Source organism: Orbicella franksi, chromosome 1, assembly GCF_964199315.1.
Source record: "Orbicella franksi chromosome 1, jaOrbFran1.1, whole genome shotgun sequence".
NCBI lineage: Eukaryota > Metazoa > Cnidaria > Anthozoa > Scleractinia > Merulinidae > Orbicella > Orbicella franksi.
The window spans coordinates 13,783,241-13,804,162 of record NC_138145.1 but is presented as its reverse complement, the minus strand read 5'-3'; the positions used below and the strand labels follow the sequence as shown (position 1 = coordinate 13,804,162).

General features: G+C 37.8%; 1 protein-coding gene across 1 annotated transcript; it reads right to left on the bottom strand.

Moving 5' to 3' along the window:
• Window positions 1–1,200: 1,200 nt before the first annotated feature.
• On the bottom strand, window positions 1,201–20,674 carry LOC145492019 (uncharacterized). Its single transcript, XM_081471338.1, has 7 exons — window positions 18,954–20,674; window positions 18,792–18,868; window positions 9,642–9,797; window positions 9,024–9,078; window positions 5,391–5,645; window positions 3,561–3,641; window positions 1,201–3,306 (listed from the first exon to the last, which is right to left on the bottom strand). The coding sequence occupies exons 3-7, from the start codon at window positions 9,752–9,754 to the stop codon at window positions 2,653–2,655; spliced, it is 1,158 nt and encodes a 385-aa protein (XP_081327464.1). The 5' UTR covers window positions 9,755–9,797; window positions 18,792–18,868; window positions 18,954–20,674; the 3' UTR covers window positions 1,201–2,652.
• Window positions 20,675–20,922: the final 248 nt, after the last annotated feature.

Sequence of the window (20,922 nt, the reverse complement as noted above, 5' to 3'; positions counted from 1 at the left end):
TGCTCGCGAAAGAAACGACAAGCAAACCCGAGAAAATATATCGTGTGCGACAAGCTCGTTAACCCAATCGAATAAAGAAAAAAATAGAAGGATTGAACTAAAATCCTCACCGCCAAAGTTCATTCTGCTTTGTTAGCTTCACCAATTGTATCAGTGTTTACCGAGGTCTGTGAATTAACGGCATCTTGTTGCGAAGCGGCCGAGTCTTGTAGAGAGCTCGCGGGGCCCCACGAAGCCGTACCGCCTCCGGGGTGGGATTCTTCGCCGCACCATCTGTGCCGGGTTGAAGAACTTGCACTATCACCACAACATCATTGTTGGCGACCGGGATGGGACGCAACTGGTCAGGCATGCTGTTGCGAGTTATATTGCACGTGACTTGTTAGCATAACTGATACAGCTCCATATCAATAAGTTGTTAATATAATGCTACTGAAGTCATCGCGAGGGATCATGAATATTCTTTGAGGTTTGAACAGTTTTCAGTAACACTCAAAGCGGTTAATTATTCAGTTTCTCTTACGTCATAAAATGTAGCTATCCAAGACCGTGGCGCTCTGTATTGATTGCATTTTTAAGACCCTTTTAATTTTGAGATGTTTCCATGGTGAAAGCTACAGGAAGGAACATTCCTTGATGCCTGGCGTTAATGACAAAAACTAGACTCCAGGGCCTTCGGGGCCCGGTTGTTCAATCACAATCAAGCTTATGAGGGTGAATTTTGATTTTCGTTTTACACCTTTTCAATGACGTCTTGTCGTATCTCTAGTCCTCGCGTTTTGACGTGGATCAAGACCTCAATCACCCTTCAATTCTAGTCCAACTTAGCGATATTTCATTCTAACTGGACGAAAACTTAGGTTCAGCACTGTCTCCACCATTTTCAGAACTAATAGAACATGAAAATTAAACAGTACAAATTGGTTAACATGATGCTTAGCTGGGTTTCAGAAGAAAGTTTAAAGATTGTTTAAAGAATGTTTAGTATCTACCATCTATTACCAAAACAAACCTTAAATCAGTACTTGTAGTTTTGAATCGCCCACTTTTGGCCTTCAACCCCTCCCATCTACCCTCCTAGAAGCTGCTCCCGACCAAGCCTCGAGCAATTCTTACGCTTCTCCCGTAATCTGGAAACTACAGTGTGCATCTATAACTCGACAGACGCACGCATTAAATAATTCTTAAATAGGAAACGACAAAACGCACAATCAAACCATAAGAAATACTTATAATTTCAGTTCCTTTTGAATTGCATCATTTGAAAAAGTACACTCTTAAAATCGGTGTCGAGTTGTTATATTATGCTATAAAAACATAAAATTAGTCATAAAACTACTTTCTACTAAACTTTACATCAATATACTTAATCTACTTTATATATTTTCTTGATCTTTTACAGGGTGTCTCCTGATTCAATTTTCACGAAACAAATAAAATACAATGATAGAGATACTATCGCGCCCTTGCAAGAACTGAAGCAACATTCCGTTTATCACTGTTTCGTAACTATGACAGGCATGCGGGCTAATCCTATAGCTATAACTTAACGCATGTATTCTTTGAAATTAACTAACTAAACCTATTAACTTACTCTATTTCTTTAGTTATTAGGCTATACCTCCTAACTGTTGTTACATGTTGTTACATGTTCGCATTTAAACGCATATCTCACAAGTCTGTGAACACATTTCAAACAATCTCAAAACTGTCCTCGGGCTACAAAATGCTGATGTTGCTTAGCGTGCCCAAGCGCCATTTGATAAGAAGGGTTCTAAAACTGATTTAATATCCATCACGTTGAAACATTGGAAATCATAACCGTGACGGTGTTTGGATATCTGAACTTAAGTAGCTTAAATTTTAACGATTTTATTTCTCCGTCTCTCAATTTTTTTTCTTCTCCGTATTTCCTAATTAAGATCAGACATCCAAACACCATCACGTAAATTCGAATCTTTTTAAATATATCATACATAAAATGTACTTTGATGGCATCTTTGTTTACCAGCGCTGGTTGCCTAAATGTCTCGGGTACAAGTAACAAAGTACTTTTCTATGTTTATCATTACCCTAACTATAAAGATAAATAAACGCCCTTAATTAGTACTTTGCAAATGCTGCCATAAGCAAATACCTACAACTCAATTCCCGAAGTTTTCTATCGGATGATGTACAAATAAAACACTTAAGACTAACCGTTTGACTGTATTGTTTTGTTTTGTAGTTTCTTCTACAAATCTTTCGCAGTTTTCAACACATTTCTTGACGATTTGTTGCTGAGTGGTCAGTGATTGCTGCTGAACAATTAGAAGGTAGCTAGTAGCTCCGTTTGGCTATTAAACGAGCCACGCCGTTGATTGTCTTTTAATGACATAACCCCTCCTTATTCTTGATACGTATAATACATAGTACTTATTTTGAGAAGTCCTTTAAACCAACAGTGATAAAGAACAGTATTTAAAACGCCTACTGCATTCAGGAGCCTACAATTGTGTATTGGTCGATGGCGACAAAACGCAAAGTTTGGCGTATTCCAACCAGTAGCCTACTGATGCATATAAGGTTCCGCTAAAACTGAGTTACTACTTTTTTTCCTGACTTTTAGACTACAGTGATAATTGCATGTACATCAAAACTTCAAACTAAGACTCACGGAGCACCCTGTACAGTAGGTGCTCCACAAACTTCACAAACCAAGTGTAATTTAGTAATTTTTTTGGTCAAGTTATCCACCATGACTTCGAATGATTGTGAACGCTGCTCCAATGTTTGGATTCCTTCCTCCATGTCTACTTTCACGTTTCTGATAAACCTACTGAGCTCTTCGTGAGCGTGAGTTTGCATGCTCAGAAAACGGAAAATTTCGGTGAACTGTCGCTGAAATAGGGACTTCATTTCACCAAAATCGCTTTGAAGCTTAGCAACATCGTCTTTAAGAACTTGAACAGTGTTACAATTTATACGATGATCGGCTTTCATTTGCTCTGCGCTAATCTGTCTAGAACGAATGAGTTCTTCATGATGTGCTACCTTGGTTTCAACGTCAGCCAATCTGCTTTCAACCGTCTTGTTATGGGTCATATCTGAAGCTGAATAACCAAATTTGCCTCCTGTTCCGTTTCTGTTGTAATCTGGTCCGCTCGATGAGACAGACATCAAGAGACCAAACGCTGACTGCAAGGCACTGACTTCTTCAGGCTTGAGAGCTTCATCACCTTTCGCATACTGGGTCAAAATCATGTTAGCCACGCGGAGTGCAAGTGGAATGCTGTTTACGTTTCCTTGTGCAGCAAGCTCTCTTTGCTGCAAATTAAACGTTAAGACACCATGAAGAGTTACTTTCTCCTGGTACACAGTTTGAACCTAGGAGTATCATCGCAATCGATCACACCATGTATTCAATAAGTCACCAATCAACATGATCAGGAGCCACTAAGACGAACAATTGTTAAAAACAGTGAACTAGTGCAAACAGATAGCCACATCCCACACTGGGAAATCAAACCCTTGAACAAAGAGTACATCCAAATGGAGTAAAGGTGATAACCCGTAATTACCTCGCTCTCGTTGCTAGAACAGGGACTTTGGGCGCCACTGAAGTCTTCATGGACTGGACACACTTCATATTCTTCAGATTTCTGGAAGTTAGACGAGCTCTACGTCAAAGTTATCCAAACGTCATCATTGACAAGTAGCAGAGGCAAAACTAATTACATGCCGAGAAAAGAATGCTAATTGTAGTTGATGTTTTTCACTTGTTCATTTGGACACTGGCCAACAATTAAGAGTCCCCGTCCATAAAATAATATGAAACATAGCTCGGCATAATTGGCCACTCGGCAAGGATCGAAAATTCGATTCCGCTCATATTTCTATGGTAGATAGGCTTAAAGGCAGGACGAAAACTACTGGATAGTTTTTTTGGGCAAAATATCCTTTTATTTCAAAGAAAAATGCAAATAACCAAATCCCGTCAAAATCGTCATTTGACTCACCATTTCATTAAACAAGTTCGAGAGCCTCACAAGCGAAACCACATTACTCTTCCGTCTTTAGAACAATCAAATAGTTTTGTGCAATGTTTAAATGTGTACTGGGTTGATTTTAGGGAATGTTGGGTTGTCATTTTGGGTGCAAAATAATTAAATTTCGAAGACATGTATTTCATTCACTTAAAAGTACTTCATGAATATAATTAATTTTCACCATGTGCGAAACCTTCAAATGGAATGATTAAGTTTCTGGTGGGTGAATCGTAGGATGGTCTACAGATTCCTCTACTGAAACTTGATCTAAAGGGAACTTCACAATACTTTCCAAGATCGGATATAAAACAAATTATTTGGATTGCAAAAGATTCGAAATAATTTGGAACTATTGAGTGAGCAACAAATGCAGCTTGAACTTTGGACAAGTATGTCATCAGAAATACGTCTTAAAATCATCACAAAACAACAAACAAACTTGAAGTGACTCAAAAATATTTTTAACATATTTGAATTACACTGTTAAATTAAAAAGTACAGTATATATACAAATTTAACGTTACTCTCACTCAGAGATGGATGTCTCATAAAAGCATCGCACAGTGTTAAAGATTTCACTAAATAAAACTCTTTCAAGGTTTTTGGTATTCATGTGAAAATTTAGCTACCTAAAAATATAAATACATTAAGAGTTTTATTTTCAGTTGGTGGTATAACCCATCAAGGGGAATATCAGAGTAAGAGGAGGCCGAAATAAAGAAACCCACAGTTTTCTGAAGGGACAGTAATCGAGGGCTTACAATAGAATTATTAGCCACATAAAACTATTTGGCATTTTTATTGGGGTGCAGTCAGCATAGAAAAGATCACACTCAGAGCGACTCCCCACAGAAGAATAAGGAATGAAATGGAGATATAGTAGAGTTAACCGAGTGGTGGCTATAGCAAGCAGTGCTCTTATGCATGAGTGACTGCAACATACCGACACATCCTATTTGTAACTGACTGATTGACCGATCAATAACTGATGGACTTCACTTGCTTTGTAATTAGGTATTACAAAAGCATATGTTACTTGCCTGTCAGTGAGTGAATAGCTTAACATGCACAGGGATGCAACTGGTGTGCAATCACTCAGTCCATGATTTTCCTGTTCAAAGTCAGTGAAAAGCATATTCACTTGACCAAAAAGTCTAACATTATCTTCACCTATAACTTTCCAAGCATAATTGATGACACAAAAGGGTATTTATTGTAACTGCTTTTTATGACAAAGGAAATGACCAGTTTTACCTGTAATCTTTGCAACAAACAGAACACTTTTGGGAAATGACATGGCAATATTACTCATAGTAAATACTGCTATTATAAAATTTAAAGCTATATAATGTTAAGACTTGCCTTAAATTTCCCCAAAGTAATAGTCTGACCAGTAGTCCCCTCATTTAGTTGCCTATTGCCAATACCACCAACTGCCGGGCATCTAAATTCCACTTCTTTTTCAGCCAGCTGTTCTTTAAAGCAGCTTGTCCTTTTGCCTTCAAATTCATTGAAATACATCCCACTATATTCAGCTTGCTCTGATACTGTAATTTCATCCTGATTACAAATGTTCTTCCTATCATAGCACACAGGATCGAAATGTTTCTTGATGTCCTAGAAAGTAAAGGGTTTTTGTTAAATGTCAGAAATTATATACTAGTAAACATTTCAAAAGTGGAGTTTCTCTGAGCACATTTATTAAAATATCAGTAATAACTTCAACTTCTGGCAGTGCATTTTATGATTCCATGAGAAATTCACAATTCAAGTCAACACTTAAAACTAAAAAAACAATTAACAAGGGTTATTGGCTGTCTTACCAATTTCTTGCAATCTAATAAGTCTAACTTTCTATAGAAAAGTGTATGTATAAGAACAAAGAATATAGCCAGGAAGTAAAACAGACTTACGTATCACTTTAATAACATAACAAATAGTATAACCTTTTACCTCTATTGTTAGATAGGTAATCTTTTAATTTTCTTAAAGTGGATAGACCACTGAAAAAGGAAGGAGAACTATCAAGTAGGAAAGAGAATGACAATTAGATTTAACTCAAGTAAGCGGCAAATTATATTTATTTAGTATAATTTATTATATTATGCTCAGTTACTTGTAAAAGTAGTGTCCTTACAGAATCAAATGGTATATGTATGGGACACATATGGCCCAAGCTTAAGTGAAAGAAGCTATGGCCCATACTAATGTTTGGTAGGTGGATTTAACATGGGCTGTTGCCCTTAATACTGGCCCATTACCCCAAGGGGGTCGTGACAAGAAGGAAAAAGTGATTGCCCTAAATATATCAAACCCATACAAAGCCACTGTCTCTTACTTTCGTTACTCTTTTGTTTATTGCTATATGGGATGGCTACTGTTTGTAAAGTTCTATACATTCTGCATAACATGTGGTTTGGGATTGGTATAGGTGTGCAGGGTTGTCATTAAGTTTTAAGTCAACTGTAGCCTTGATGTTCACACCGGTAAAAAAAACTTGTCAGATGAATTGTATGAACTATAGAACAGTTCACCCATAAAATCAAGGGCCCATCGAGCATACTCAACTGTAACAGGTGTTACAAGTTGCCACCCTTAATGAAAGCCCTGGGTGAGCCCCATACCTGCATGAACATCACCTGATCCTGACACTGTTCTATGGGATTGCTACATATTTCACAAAGTCCCATATAATTCCCCTTGATAGTAGCTGGACATATACCAACATCTGATATGGGATTGCTATGGGACCTTTTATTCAAGTCCAATATCAATACCATTGGATCCAGGAACTACTCCCGCATATAGCTTATAAACATAAGCAAGCTCTCTGCTCATTAAGCTAATAAGTTAATGGAGCGTGACATACGTTCTCAACGAGCCGTTCATGGCGGCATCGCTTTCTATAGAGCTATTGAGCAGTTATATTCCAAAGGTCAGCAAACTGTAAGCTTTATTGTAGCTAAACCTAAAACATTATAGCTTTGTTACCTTCAGAACGTTGTAACAAACCACAGCATTGGTGCAAAGCATTAAAGCACTATTCATGTTAAGATGTTACACATGCGAGGGTAAGCTGTTCAGCATTACAGCTTACCCTAGAAACGTCTACATTTAAAAGCTCAAACAACATTTCAGAGTTCATTTCATGTTTGACTAAGCAACACAGTTATTATTTACTGTAAATCTATTGTAAATTTTTTCTCCCTCTCTCCCTTTGGAGACAGGGTTGGTCATGTATTCCTACATGATAAACTAACGGCCACTTATGCGTAGTGTGGTTAAGTCTGCACAGTGACTTCCCCCAAGCTTGTTTTTTCATCGCCTTTGAATATTGCTTCCTAACTGATACTCTTGTCCGATCCAGCACATGCTGTCTGTCATTCAGCTCATTGCTGGGAGATAAGTGGGGTTGTTTGTCGCACTATCGATGAAAGTCACATGGGTTAAGCAATCGCAAGGCAGTGTTCCCCCATTAATAATATACATGAAAAAAATACTCGATTCTGATTGGCTGAGAGCAGTGCTGTTCAAGTGTAACACCAGTGCAAAAAGTGTAACACCGGTGCAAAAAGTGTAACACCAGTGCAAATTACACATCATAATTCTGGAATATGATTGGCTGAAAGACCAGGAAATTTTCAAAGCCAATGATATTACGTAAAGTGATGAGGAAAATTTTGTGTGGAAACTTTGAAAAACATTTTCTCAAGTGAGAAAAAATGGCTTCAAGAAAGGTCTTCCAGCACTTCCTCCATGCAATTTTTTCATGTTTATATTATTAATAAGTAATCCTACAGTTTTTCTCATTCAATTTGGAATTAACTTGCACTTGTGAGTTTTTCAAAAAGCTGAAATTTCACTCGCTGAAGCAGCTCGTGCATTTTCAGCTTTTTGAAAAATTCAGTCGTGCAAATTAATTCCAAATTGAACTCGAAACCGTATGATTACCTATACTAATGCCAACACAAATGGCATGCTGTATCTTGAAATGTTACGTCTAAATGTTTCAAGATTTCTCAATGCTCCTTATTCCTAGCCATCTTTCTCTCTTCTCAGTTTACTGTTGAGTTATACCCCTCCCTACTTTCACGTCTATAATATGAACACCTCTATATTACGAATAGTTCACTTGGTCCCAGAAAAACCAGGCTTTACTCCTATCCCACAATACAAACATTTACTATCTCCCAGTGTTCTCCTTTTCAGGTAAAATTTACTGGCAGTAGCACCACTTATTACTGCATAATTCTTGAAAATTCAACAGGTAAAAGAAAAAATATGTAGTTGTTTCACCAGTGCCATTGGTATATTCTTGTGAAAAAATAAATACACAGATTAAAAAGAAAACCGCACCATCTATTCCTTTCAAACTTCAAAGCAAGATCTGCAAATTTTTGGCGGGCATTCTGTCACAATAATATTCCATTCTGGCAGATGTCATTCATTTGCAAGTGCATCTGTTTTTCATGTTCAGTTTCATGATGAAGCAGCAGACAACAATGTTCTCCTTTCTGTTTGTGGATGAGGGCAAGAAGTTGCGAACAGAAACAGTTACAGGTAACACTAATTTTAAAGAAAAACAAAATTTTATATTTAATGTGCAAGCAACTGGAAATCCGTTACTTGAATTTCACAACTGTAAGTATCAGCATATCAGGAGAGGACTTCTGTTGCAGAATTGACCAACATTCACGTGTGGTGATGTAAAACTTCAAAAGGCAGTCTTGGCATCAAGAAATGCTTCTCATTAGGGTCAACAGTGTTTAAAATAAAACTCTTCTAGAATACAAATGCAGCGAATTTTGTTGTGATTCACAACCACATCACATTTCCCGGGGAGGGGGGGGGGGGGCAGTTAATAGGGGTTTGACTGTGGACTCAACTGTATACCTCTTGGGTGTTTCTCTGCTTATTAACAATGAACTATTAATTTAAGGCTTCTCGCATTTTTCAGAGTACCAAGACACTCTTAAGTTAACTATGGAAACTTACCTCAAAATGAATCAGTGGTATCTCATTCAATGGACAAATCATCCTTGAACTGGTACTGAACATTGTGATTAAAATAATACAAAAAATTATTACTTTTTCATTTGAGCAAAACCCTATAGAACATTAGTTATTGTCATTGATACCAACAGGCCTTTGGTGTACTATATTCCTAAATCTCCAATAGGTAAAACCTAGTGCCCATCAGGCTGGTGTTTTAATACAGCTTCCTTAGCAAGAAGCAACCACGAGTCTTTCTGGTCCTCCCTGAATAGGATGCTAGTCCATCATAGGGTCACCCCTCAGCATTAAATTCCCCAGTATCCCTTTATACACCTGAGAGGAGAGAGTAAAGTGTTTGCCCAGGAACACAACATAATGACTCCAACAAGGGATTAATTAATATTATTAATCATTAATAATAATTAATTTTAATTGAGCACTAAGGGCTACTAACAGTATTCTGTAGGATAACTAGAAAAAGTTGACATACCATGTTCTACAACTTTTTACAGAACCACACTCTCTGTGACTAGTTAAAATTCATTAATTTTATACCAGATGTAAAGTTGGTGTTGTTTTATTCCAACATATTGTAAAGGATGTCAAATTGTCACTTACCATAAAGTAACATTTTTACCGCCTGAACAGCACAAATAATTACCATTCCCTGCCATCACGGCACCATTTAATGGCAGCCCACAGTTATGACAAATTAGATGAAGCCAGTCCATTAATTTGGTTCTAAAGGCTCTTGATCTGTCTAGCTAAGGGTTTCTTAATACAAGAAAAACAGTACACTGTATTAATCACAGATTTACAACATCCTTGAATTTAACCTCAGGCAGACTTACAGGCTCAAAATATAGGAAAAATTATTACAGGTTTTCACTTCGATTGTTCTACTAGCCTATGTGTAGGCAATGAAGGGGGGGGGGGGCAGGTAAAGCCTAGTGTCCATTAGGATGGTGCTTTAATGCAACTTCCTTAGCAGGAAGGAACTATGAGTATTTTTGGTCCTCATCCTAGTCCATTGTAGGGTAGAAGCCAGTTCATTTTACTTTCCAAGAACTAAATTTACTTTCCAATGGAAAGCGGGTGAGTGTTAGTGTTGAGCCCCAGGAGGGAGAAGAATAAAATTTGGGTGCAAGCGCAAAGTACAAGGAGAGATCAAGCTAGACAGGCTATCAACAGGAGAGGCTGCAGAATCATTTCTGCCATGCACTCTCTGTCGCTAACTAGTATGCAAATTTATACAAGTTTTCTGTTGAAAGTCGGGCCATCAAAATGATCATCAAATGACTGTGTGAAACATTTACAACTACTTAACAACTACTGATTTCTGGAATTAAAATTCCAGAAATCAGCAAAGCAAAAGATCATGAAATGGTAGATTTGAAGTGCAATAAAGGCAAGTGAGAAAAGGATACAAAATTTAAGCGTGTTATGTAGGTATTCTTGCAAGCAACACAAACAGCTGCAATTTAAGTTACTCAAAGCAATTAAATCCAATCACAGGATTTATGTACACACAGAAGGTTGACAACATTGACAATAACTCTCGATTACCATATAAGGTATTACTCTCAACAAACAAACCCACCACTGGGCTCAAGAAATCTCCCAAGAATCCCTACATTTCCCAGGGCTAGCAAACATTCTCATCAGGCAAGCAAAAAAATTGTCTTTCTAGCTCAGAGGACTTCCACTTACAGGGAGACTAGCGTTTTGTTTGCGAACGCAAGACATTTTGATTTCTTCAATTACGAGACTGAGACTTCAAAGTGTTTTAAATGAGAGCTTGAGACGTTCAGGTTCTAAGATGTTCAGATGTCATTTAACTATATAAAAAAAATAAACAAATCGGTACTTCGCGACTTTCTTAGCCTTGAAAAAAATTGAGACTGCGAGGCAGCTTTCTGAGAAAAATCAAGACTGCGAGACGCACATCACTGCTGAAAAAACGAAAATGTGAGACCCATGAAATTCAGCGAAAATTTTACGAGACCCATGATGGTTTTTGAAGGACCATTCGCCACCCCTGACAGACATGACATAGTTTTCAGTAGAATTTATTTATATTTGTTTGAAATGTTTGAAATTCGAGAAATTGCAATTTAGGCAATTTTCAGTAGACTGTTTACAGCCCTCTATTTTCTCATATTTTTATTCCATTGTTAAACACACGGATAGAGTCGGGAGATAACTGGACGCCAGTGCAAAATGGAAGACTTGACTTAACTTATTGCTCCCTTTGTTCACAAACCCCACCCCCCACTCCTGCATGCTTCGCTCTCGCTGTGAGCAGTCTAATTTTGAGAAAGAAGCTCTGTTTCTTATATACTACGTACAGCACAACTTTCTTGTCGAATATATTTGTTCAGAAATACCGAGTGATTCTAAATAATGTTTTGATTTTGTAGTGGACGAATCCACTTAGCTTCAGCATACTATATTATATCAAATCTCAAGTACTTGACTATTATGAATGTTTTATTTTTTAAATTCGTATCTATTATAAACACAGTTTTTTAAAAAACTGGCCGTCAAATATCGAATAAGCTACTTTTTAACACCTTGTAGCTTAGCCAACAGTTCTAAGAACTGCAAATCTCCACTATTACTTAGTAACTACCAACAATGTCACGCAACCTGTGGGATACTTTCGTCGTGTTATCTGCTTCCCATGCTGAGGCCAAGTGAACAGTTCAATGTAAAGGCCTGATAAGTTTGGAAATCCCATGATATTTCTACACTGAGGTCAAACATTCTCAACAGGTTCAAATTGAAATTATGGTGGAAAAACGGAAATGATTTCTGACTGCCAGGTAAATAGTTTTTTGAAAAACCGTGCCCTTGAGTCACAAAAAGCTCAGACAATTTGTGACCTGCAAACCCAAAAACATTGTATAAAATCGCTTGGTGTTTCTGACCACAGATCAAAATACTTGAATTCTCTCGGGAGGTTTCAATTGATACTAACAATAACTTTTTTCTGAATATATTATTTAAGAATTTTGGACTACCAGGTATCTAGTGTTTTGAAATCCCATGCCCATGACTGTGAGTCAAGATTTTTATAGTATGCCAATTAAAGCTAAGAGAATTTGTCCACTACAAAACCAAAACATTGTTTAGAATCGACTCACTTGGCATTTCTCAATATATATCCAGTACTTTCAGAGCTGGTTTCAATTGTGATTTTTGAAGATATTATTCTGTAAGAGTTGACTCCAAAGACAGCACACAAAAATGTTTTGTGTCAAAGCCGTGAGATTTTATGGTACGCCCAAGCTGGTAAAAAGCTTTAACAGTTGGAATCACTTGACATTGCTAAACAAAGATCTACTGTACAGTTGTAAGAAGAATCAAATCAGTTATTCCGTGGGATTTCTATTCAGATCACTGGGTAGGCTAGTTTTTTGAAAACACTCCCTGGCTGACGGGTATCTAGACACAATGTTATAAATAATTATTTGCTTTGCTCGAAGTTTTCAGAACTCTACTCACAACGTGCACTTGTTGGTTCAATTTGAGCTCCTTTGACTCCTTTGACTCTGAGATAGGCTGGTTGCAACTAACAGTAAAAGAGCGTTTTCGCTTGAATAAACAACTCACACTCAAGCCGATTCCAGAAAACAACTCGGGTCTTGATGAGCCTATCAATTATGCGATTCAAACATGAAAAATTCAAGTTTCATACACCTTAAATAAACAAAGTTTTAGGCAAATAAACTGAAATAAACAATTAATCCCGCACCAGAAAGACTAAACACTGAAAAACAACCTGGAATAATCTTATTCAACGCTTTGAAGTCTTGTGACATCCCAAAGGAAAATTAAGTGTTCTGATTGGCTCGTCCCAAATATCAACAACATCTGTCTACAACCTAATATGGCCAAAACAATCTCACGGCACCGGAAATTTTCACTTATGCAAAATCCAGCTGAGAAAATCTGAGAGTAACCTGCAGCATAAACCTTCACATTATGTATGGCGCTACATAGCTGCTGCCTCGTCAGACTCGCATTTTCACTTGTCTGACTCACTGGCAATGACATATCTTTGTTTGGGAGCCCCATTTCTTGTAGTTTTTGTTTTTCTTATGCTGAATATGTAAATAGACCATATTTGTATTCTCCGATTTGAACTGGATCTAGCTTGCAATGGAGGCTCATGCGGGGGAATATCATTAAAAAGAGATAAATGTCATTTGCATTTGAAAAGAGTCCGGCAATAGCCCTAGTTGCAAGCTAGTTCCAGTCCAATATATACTGAGAATACGAATATGGCTTGTTGACTTTCAGTTTCAGAGGTGGCGGACTGTTTTGAAAAACAGGGGGGGGCGGGCTCATTTTTAGTCTATCAACTTTATTGGTCACAAAATTACAATATAATTAAAAGAAGAAAAGGACCAATAGGAATTGCGCGAACGGGAAAATAAAGTTACCCATGCGAGGCGCAACCCTAGAAGCTAGTAAGAATGGTGATAGAAAATCTTAAATTTGATAAAAATTACAATAAAATCTAATAATTACTTATAGTTAAGCCAAGTGCATACCTCTACTCATATTTTCCAAAATGTCTTTTACGTTGTTTGTTTGCCCAAACAAACTTCCTTGCAATGTCAACAGTATTCAATGCGTCCAAAATAAACTTATGACAATACAGGAAATTTAGTCTTCGTAGGGCAGAAAATACAATCTCAAACAGTTTGTGGGCCTCTCCTAGTAGTGTTTCAGTGACAGGAGTTTGCAGGCATTCCCTCCCTCTCGCACTTCTCATCAATTCACATGTGTTAGTACACCCCATTCTCATGAGATTCCTCTTCACCCTCTCCTTTTACCTCATTACAGGGCTTCTGATAGGTCATGGAAAAAAAGTCAAATTTTGGGCCACTTAATTCAGAGACAAATTTGTGGAAACAGCCGATTTCACAGGAATTTCACAAGAATTTTCAGGGCAAATTTCACCAAAAAACAATCAGTAAAAACAGTCAATTTCACAGGAGTTTTTTGGGGCAAATTTTGCTGGATCTGCACTGATTTAACAAATGTTTTTAACGAAAAAAGACAGCAATTTTGTCAATTTTTGGGAGGAAATGATGAGCCTTAGCCTATGCAATAACAACAGCAACAGAAACAGTGACCAACTACTTATAAATGTCGCCTTTCTAAAACTAGCGATTTTGTAGGAAACTCCGAGTATTAGGATGTGCTAAAAAAACCCACTTGCTTTGCAACATATTGGGCAAACAGTCTAGATAAGACAACTTTCAGATATTTACAGCCGCTTTCAGTGTTCTGTGCATAGCGACTATCTTTCGACATGCTATCTCTCTTGACATGTTATGTGACCAGGCCTATACCAAAAATGTAAAAACTGACTTCTTTACAGTCAAACTTGACTTTTAGTCATGAAAGATGGATTTATTTGACATCAACCTAAGGCTAGGAATATCAAGAAGTCATTCTGTGAGAGATAAACTGACTGTTTTGCATGTTTACATCTTTCAAATATTAACCGATCGGCAGCAGCCCAATTCTACAAAAGTCACTATTGAGAGCCAATAGACTACACTAAAATCATTTGGGAAACATGCAAAGTCCACAATCTTCTTCATAATTTCATTTGAGGTCAGTAATTGCGTTTGCAGAATGCAGTCATAATGCAGACTTAAACGAGGTTTTATGAGACAGTGGATTCAGGTTGGTAGGGTCTTGCGATACCAGTTTGGCCGCCCCACAGCAGGGGTGAAAATGAATGACGTCATCGCCAAGCCATGTGCTGTACATTTTGTGTCCATCTGCTACGCCATTCTTTCTTTTGTGGCTTCTTTTGCTGTTTTCAACATTTTGGAGTTTTCTTTGAACTGGTTTTTCACTCTGATTGCATTCGACAAAAATGGGAATGCAGTCCAAAAGCTGACTAGAGTGATTTTTTTTTTTGGCCGGGCAAAAACAAATTAAATCATTGCAGAGCATGTGTATATGAGATGATTTGCTTTTTAGATCATTCACGACTGCTCATTTGTTGTTTTGATTCTGGACCATGCCTGGCCTGTTTGGTCAGGATGTGAGATGACATGCTTTTGTTACATATCTGGGACAACAATATTTATTCTGTTTACGAACACCACTGAATCACCTTGGCTTTGAGCTGTTGACCATGGGAACAGCTATATTTCATTGGCTATATTTTGATTACATTAAACAAATTTTGTCGACTTTAATTAATTAGTTCCAGTTGCCACAAATAGTTCAGTATCCAGCAAAGGTCAAAATTGAGTCAATGGAAGAGTACTCTGAAGCCAAGATCTATAACAGTAAGCCAGAACTAAGGAACAGCAATGTAAATGCTGACTATTTTCATTCATCAACGGAAATATTCAAATCAGTTGCCAGTCGCACAGAGTTTGTTTACGATAAACCACAGATAAACCGGCACGTGAGTGCAAATGTTAGCTGATATTTGTGCTTCCAGCTTAGAACACTAGATGTACCACAAGTATATTTTTAAAAAATAGTCTTTATGCTTAAACGTTAGTAGTAAAGGTGGAAATGGGATTTTAGCATGACTTTTGAAGGCAAATGTTCTGTTAAACTTGTGATGTACTGAAACTGGAGCCGTCACGCAACATGTCAACAATAAAGCAAGGAAATCAAATACAGTCAAACCTCTATTAAGTGGCCCCCTATTAAGCAGCCCCCTATTAAGCGGCCAACCATTATTTGGCAGCCAGCAGCCACAGTCCCAGAAAAATTGTCAGCTATACACTGTTATAAAAACCTCTATTCAGTGGCCACCTCTATTAATTAAGCAGCTGCAGTCAGCTTCTTGCCGTCCAAAGAGTGATTTTGTTTTGTTTCATACCCCTATTAAGCAGCCAGTTGTCTTGTCTCCTGGAGTGGCTGCTTAATAGAGATTCGACTGTAATCCACAGAAAATAGTGGACTTTGTCATTATGTTATATCTGTCTGTTCAACTTCAGCTGTTCACAAAGATAATGATTTCAGCTTAACAGACAGCTATTTAAGTTATATCACGAACGTAGAACGCACTCATAATCTTTGATTACTACTAGTTATCATTTAGTTGTCATTTGTTTCGCTAATAACCAGAAAAATTACCAGTTTCACGGTTAAGCGGTCTTTCAACCGTTTACACAGCATGTCGAAAGATGGTCAAAAGATGTCACCTAAGCACATGACACTGAAAGCGGGTGTAAACACAGGGTCTGAAATTAACTTTTTTAGGCAGGCACCAACTGGCGACTGAAATTTTTTTTTCAGTCGCCATATGGAAAAATGTGGTCACCAAAGTGTCAATAAAATTTTTCCTTCGCAGCGAAACACAAACCAAACCTTTTGCTCGCCAGATGGAAAATTCTGGTCGCCAATTTTTGTTTTAAGAATCAGAACGAAGAGAACGCGTTTGGAGCCGCAATGATGGCGATTTTTCCGCTAATGATAAGATTAAATACAAACACGCTGATTATTTATACACCTACCACTGAAAAACCACGACAAACGAATCAAATGCTGGCCATATATGCAGTTTCGTGCGACTGTCAAATGTTTTAAGTCACCTTTATACCTTCTCTTGTCTCTACCTTTTGGAGAAGAAATGTACCCGACTGAAAGCTGCCGTTTGGTTCTTTGCTCTATGTGCAAAACGATCTTTCCTTTCACGCTCCGTCAAGACAATCAACGGATCGCCATGTTGAATATCGAAATCTTCCACTAATTTCTTCGCAGATGTTCCGTCTCCACTTTGTAATAAATTACGGAAAGAGTTCAGGACATCTTTGGACACCACATCGCCTGAATAAATATTCATGGTGAAAGAACGCACGTGGCCTTCTGCGCCCACAATACGTATGTTATGGGAAACCACTGAAAAAACATAACAGCAAATCGAAGCTTCACATTGATCGTAGCTGTGAAACTTTGTGGTAGATTTATAATAACAGGAAAATCGGTTTTACACTTCAAAAGCAGCGGAAAGGTAAAAAGTAAGTGACCAACTGGCGGGTGGCTTTGAATTTTATTTTAATCGATTTGGCTGAAAATCAAAGTTTGTGTAATTATCGTGGCTTGAAATAGTTAATCACCTGCTGGTGACCAGTTGTGAAATTCTGGTCGCCAGTGCAAAATTTCTAGTCGCCTTGACGACCAGGAAAGCGCAATTTTGGACCCTGAAACAAGGGGTTTTTTTTTAAAAGAGATCATCATTTGCTCTTTTAACAACAATCTGATCAAGAAGTGCACCAATGGCAAAGCTTTTTACATCCTGGCCACTGCTCAGTTATTTGCAACATTAATCTAAGACTGCCTGGTTAAGTTTCAAATATATATAGATGTGTGAACGATGTTGGTTTGCTAACGATGATGCCTTGGAGAAAAGGATCCAGTGGATACAGAACGCTTCTACTTTAAATAATCATAGGTTGAATAAACAGAAGAAGATGCGAACTTTTCTCGTAGGAGGTCTTTAATTCAAGTGGACGTTTTGCCCATTCGGGCTTCTTCAACACTAAGAATATCAATGCTCGGAATAAAATTTACAAAAAGTGAAAAAGCGTTAAATAAGTTATAAAACAACTCACAAAGAGAACAAAGAAATAAAAAATTTTCCACATATTGTTCTACTGATAAGGCATTTAGTAAACGCTCTTGTGAGTGTAAGGTTTATCTATATAACTGGGGTTACAACCCTAATTTGGTTTCACAACAGTTTGAGAAAGCCCAGTCTATTCCTAGACAAACATTGCTTCAACCCCAGCCTGAGGAGTCCAAACAAATTTTTCCACTTGTGCTTGATTTCAACCCTCGCTTACCCAGTATTGGTAAAATTATTAGGAAATACAAGCACCTTATTTATGATTCACCATCTCTTAAAAGAATTTTTCCAGTAGGGTCCATCATTCCTGCTTTTTGTAGAACTAAAAACATCAAAGAAATCTTGAGCAGTAAACCTCGTGAGCAACATCGCACGCCCAATAATCAGTGGGGTTGCTTTAAATGCACAACCAAATGTGATCTATGTCGCAATTATTTAAAGGAATCCAATTGGTTTACCAGCACTAGTACTAGCAGGACGTATCCTATTATGCAGATTCTTAATTCGGAAACCAGGTTAAGCTCCGGCCTGATGATCAAGCCACTTGGCTCGTATGCAAACTTTATCCTCCTGGGGTGGGTATGGATATTTTCTGGAACTGCACATTAAATTAATTAACTGCACATTAAATTAATCATTATATTGTCACCATTAATTACAAGACGAGTATAAGAGTAATACGTTCTTGTAAACATAATCTCACAATTAATTGAGCAACTAGATTTTTTAGTGCATAAACACACCATAAACACACCCTCGTCCGGATCAATGCAATTACTAAAATCTCAGCACATATTTACTTTTAATTAATCTTTTTCCACCCACAAATACATACAATACAACTTGCATGAACAAAATGTAAGTCTCTGAGGGTCCTACGATTTCAAACATTGTTTTCAAAATATTCCTAAAAGCAATTGGTACATAGTCATTTCCAACACAAGGTACTACAGAAGGTCATTGGAAATTCTGAGGGGGAGAAGTTCACATGTCAAACTTTTTGAACGAGTCCGTACAGTTTTATAATAAGCTAGCTTATGCATATCAGAATCCTTCTATTTCCCCATTTCCATATCGACGATGAAAAATTGCTTAGCAATGGTTTCCCCCGAAGTTCATTCAACACAAGTTGTCTGAATCGAACTTACCGAGTTTTCGATTCGGCACAAACGTCATAAGCCATGACGTGTTTATGACAGGGAATTCAGGTTCGTCTCTTGGAAAGCTGAGGAAAGATCGAAGCAAAATTTCAGCTCTAACTACAATGGGATACAAAAGTTTTGAAAGCGAACTCCAGATATGTTACTTACTGATGTTGTTCAGCCATTACATTTGCAATGAAACCTACCACCGCTTCATAATATGGTAGAGGGTACAACGCCTATCCCATCATGCAACGAGTCGAAATTAATTCCAGGCTCACACCCAGGAGCCAGGAGTCAGGAGCCAGAAAGGTCCTACACATGGGTTGCATTTCAAAACCTCTTAAAACACTCGGATCGGAGTCTCCTATTGCCCTAGCTATTTTTGGAATGGTCTAGCGTCAAAGAAAGCTAAAGCCTCGCCCAGACTGGCAGTCGCTTTGATGAACTTTGATACGGACGTATTTACTTTGAATCTGTCGTGAGTAATCGTGAATGGTCTTAGTGGCTTCGAGCTTTGACAAATCACCCAAATAACTCAGATTAAAAGAAAGTAAAATACTACATCTAGGAGAAGGGTCCGTATGGGTACAATCGAGACAACATATAATAGCTTTTTTACGTATGGCACGGCATGCAAGAAATGCCTACCGCCATGCAAATGTTTTCCAGAATAATGAATTTTATCACAGTTTATCGAGCTTCAGCTACATATCCTCGACTTTTCAAGATCGTTCCTCAATTTAAGGATTTACTGCTTTTAAGATGATGACCATGATGTTTTCCGTCGTGATTTCCGTCCAAAATTTATAAACGTTACGGTCGGTTTATTTGAACCGAGAAATTTGCTTCGGTAAGCACTAGTTCTTCAAACTTGATATGTACACTTCGTACCTCCACGCCAACGGCACGCAAAGGTGATTTTGAGCTTTTCCATGTCTTATCCGAGTCTTACGCTTACTAAAACGCAAACCGCGTTATTGAACGTAGTGAAGTGATAGAATTGAAGGAGAAGGTACCAAAATGTTTTGAAAAGAAAGGATGAACTAGCCCAAATTAACCACTGAATTTGAGCTGTATTGCCCGCTGGGTGACAGTAAAACAAAAGATTAATTGCTTCACGTGAAAATCGAGGTTGCGAATCTTGTTTACGAGAACAATTTTGCAAGCTGCAGACACCAGTTTAGCGGGAATACCCCCAGAAGGACAACTGACGTAATGTTTCCAAATTGACGTCATTCAGAAGACAGCTTCCGCGAATCTGACTGGCAAATCGTGAAGCATGCATTACAAACCTTTCGTTTAAATTACATCAGTGTGTTTTACACGCAGAGGCCTTCCTCCGACTTCCTACGCGGCGCGGGTGTCCGGCTGTCTACGGGCAATGCTTTCAACTGACATTTTCAAAGACACGCATTGTCAATTTTTTCAGTAAGTCGCCATACGGTATCTTCGCCTTGGAGTCGTCGAGTCAGTTCGTGAATCGGTCATGTATGGAATGTTTTTTTAACATTAGTTAACAATTGTTAGTTAAGTTAATTAACCTTTGTACCGGCTCCTTCAGATGCACAGTACCTGTGTGACACCTTATTAAATAATATGAAGAGGCTGGAGGTCGCTTCTCACTGGCATGGTTTAGTTCATTTTCTCTCACTTTTTTCCGACACATTGCAAAGCATCAACTAAAACTCTCAATATTGGGGGTTAGTAAAGCCTCTTACCCATAATCTCCTTTGGCTTATTACTTGCCGTGACGCCAAAAGAATGTCTGCGTTGGAGGCTACATTGAGGGTCCACAATAGGGTTCTCAAATCCCACTTCCCCACCCATTTTCACTGTTAATCTCACCATCCCGCCCTTTTTTGCCTTTAAATCCCGACCCCGCCTACTTTTCAAAGAAGTTTCTGCGTTAATTATTAATTTTTTAAATTAATAATTAATTTAATTATTAACACAGAAACTTTTTAAAAATAGATATCGCATAAAAGATCACAAAAAGATTCAATAGGTAGTAGGTAAGTAAGCACAAATGATTATAACGTTTCTTTCTGTAAACTGTTTACTGTTTTATTTTCTTTTGTCTACGTATCAGTGAAAGAAAATGATTTTTCATTACCATATTCATGGAATTTCCCGT

What these genes read in the sequence shown, in the direction of transcription:
- LOC145492019 (XM_081471338.1), bottom strand. Translation starts at nt 9,754, where the DNA reads ATGGACTGGCTTCATCTAATTTGTCATAACTGTGGGCTGCCATTAAAT. An exon ending in GGTAAAAATGTTACTTTATG is followed by an intron (nt 9,079 to 9,641) that starts GTAAGTGACAAT and finishes CACAATGTTCAG; the next exon opens with TACCAGTTCAAGGATGATTT. An exon ending in TACCACTGATTCATTTTGAG is followed by an intron (nt 5,646 to 9,023) that starts GTAAGTTTCCAT and finishes TTTACTTTCTAG; the next exon opens with GACATCAAGAAACATTTCGA.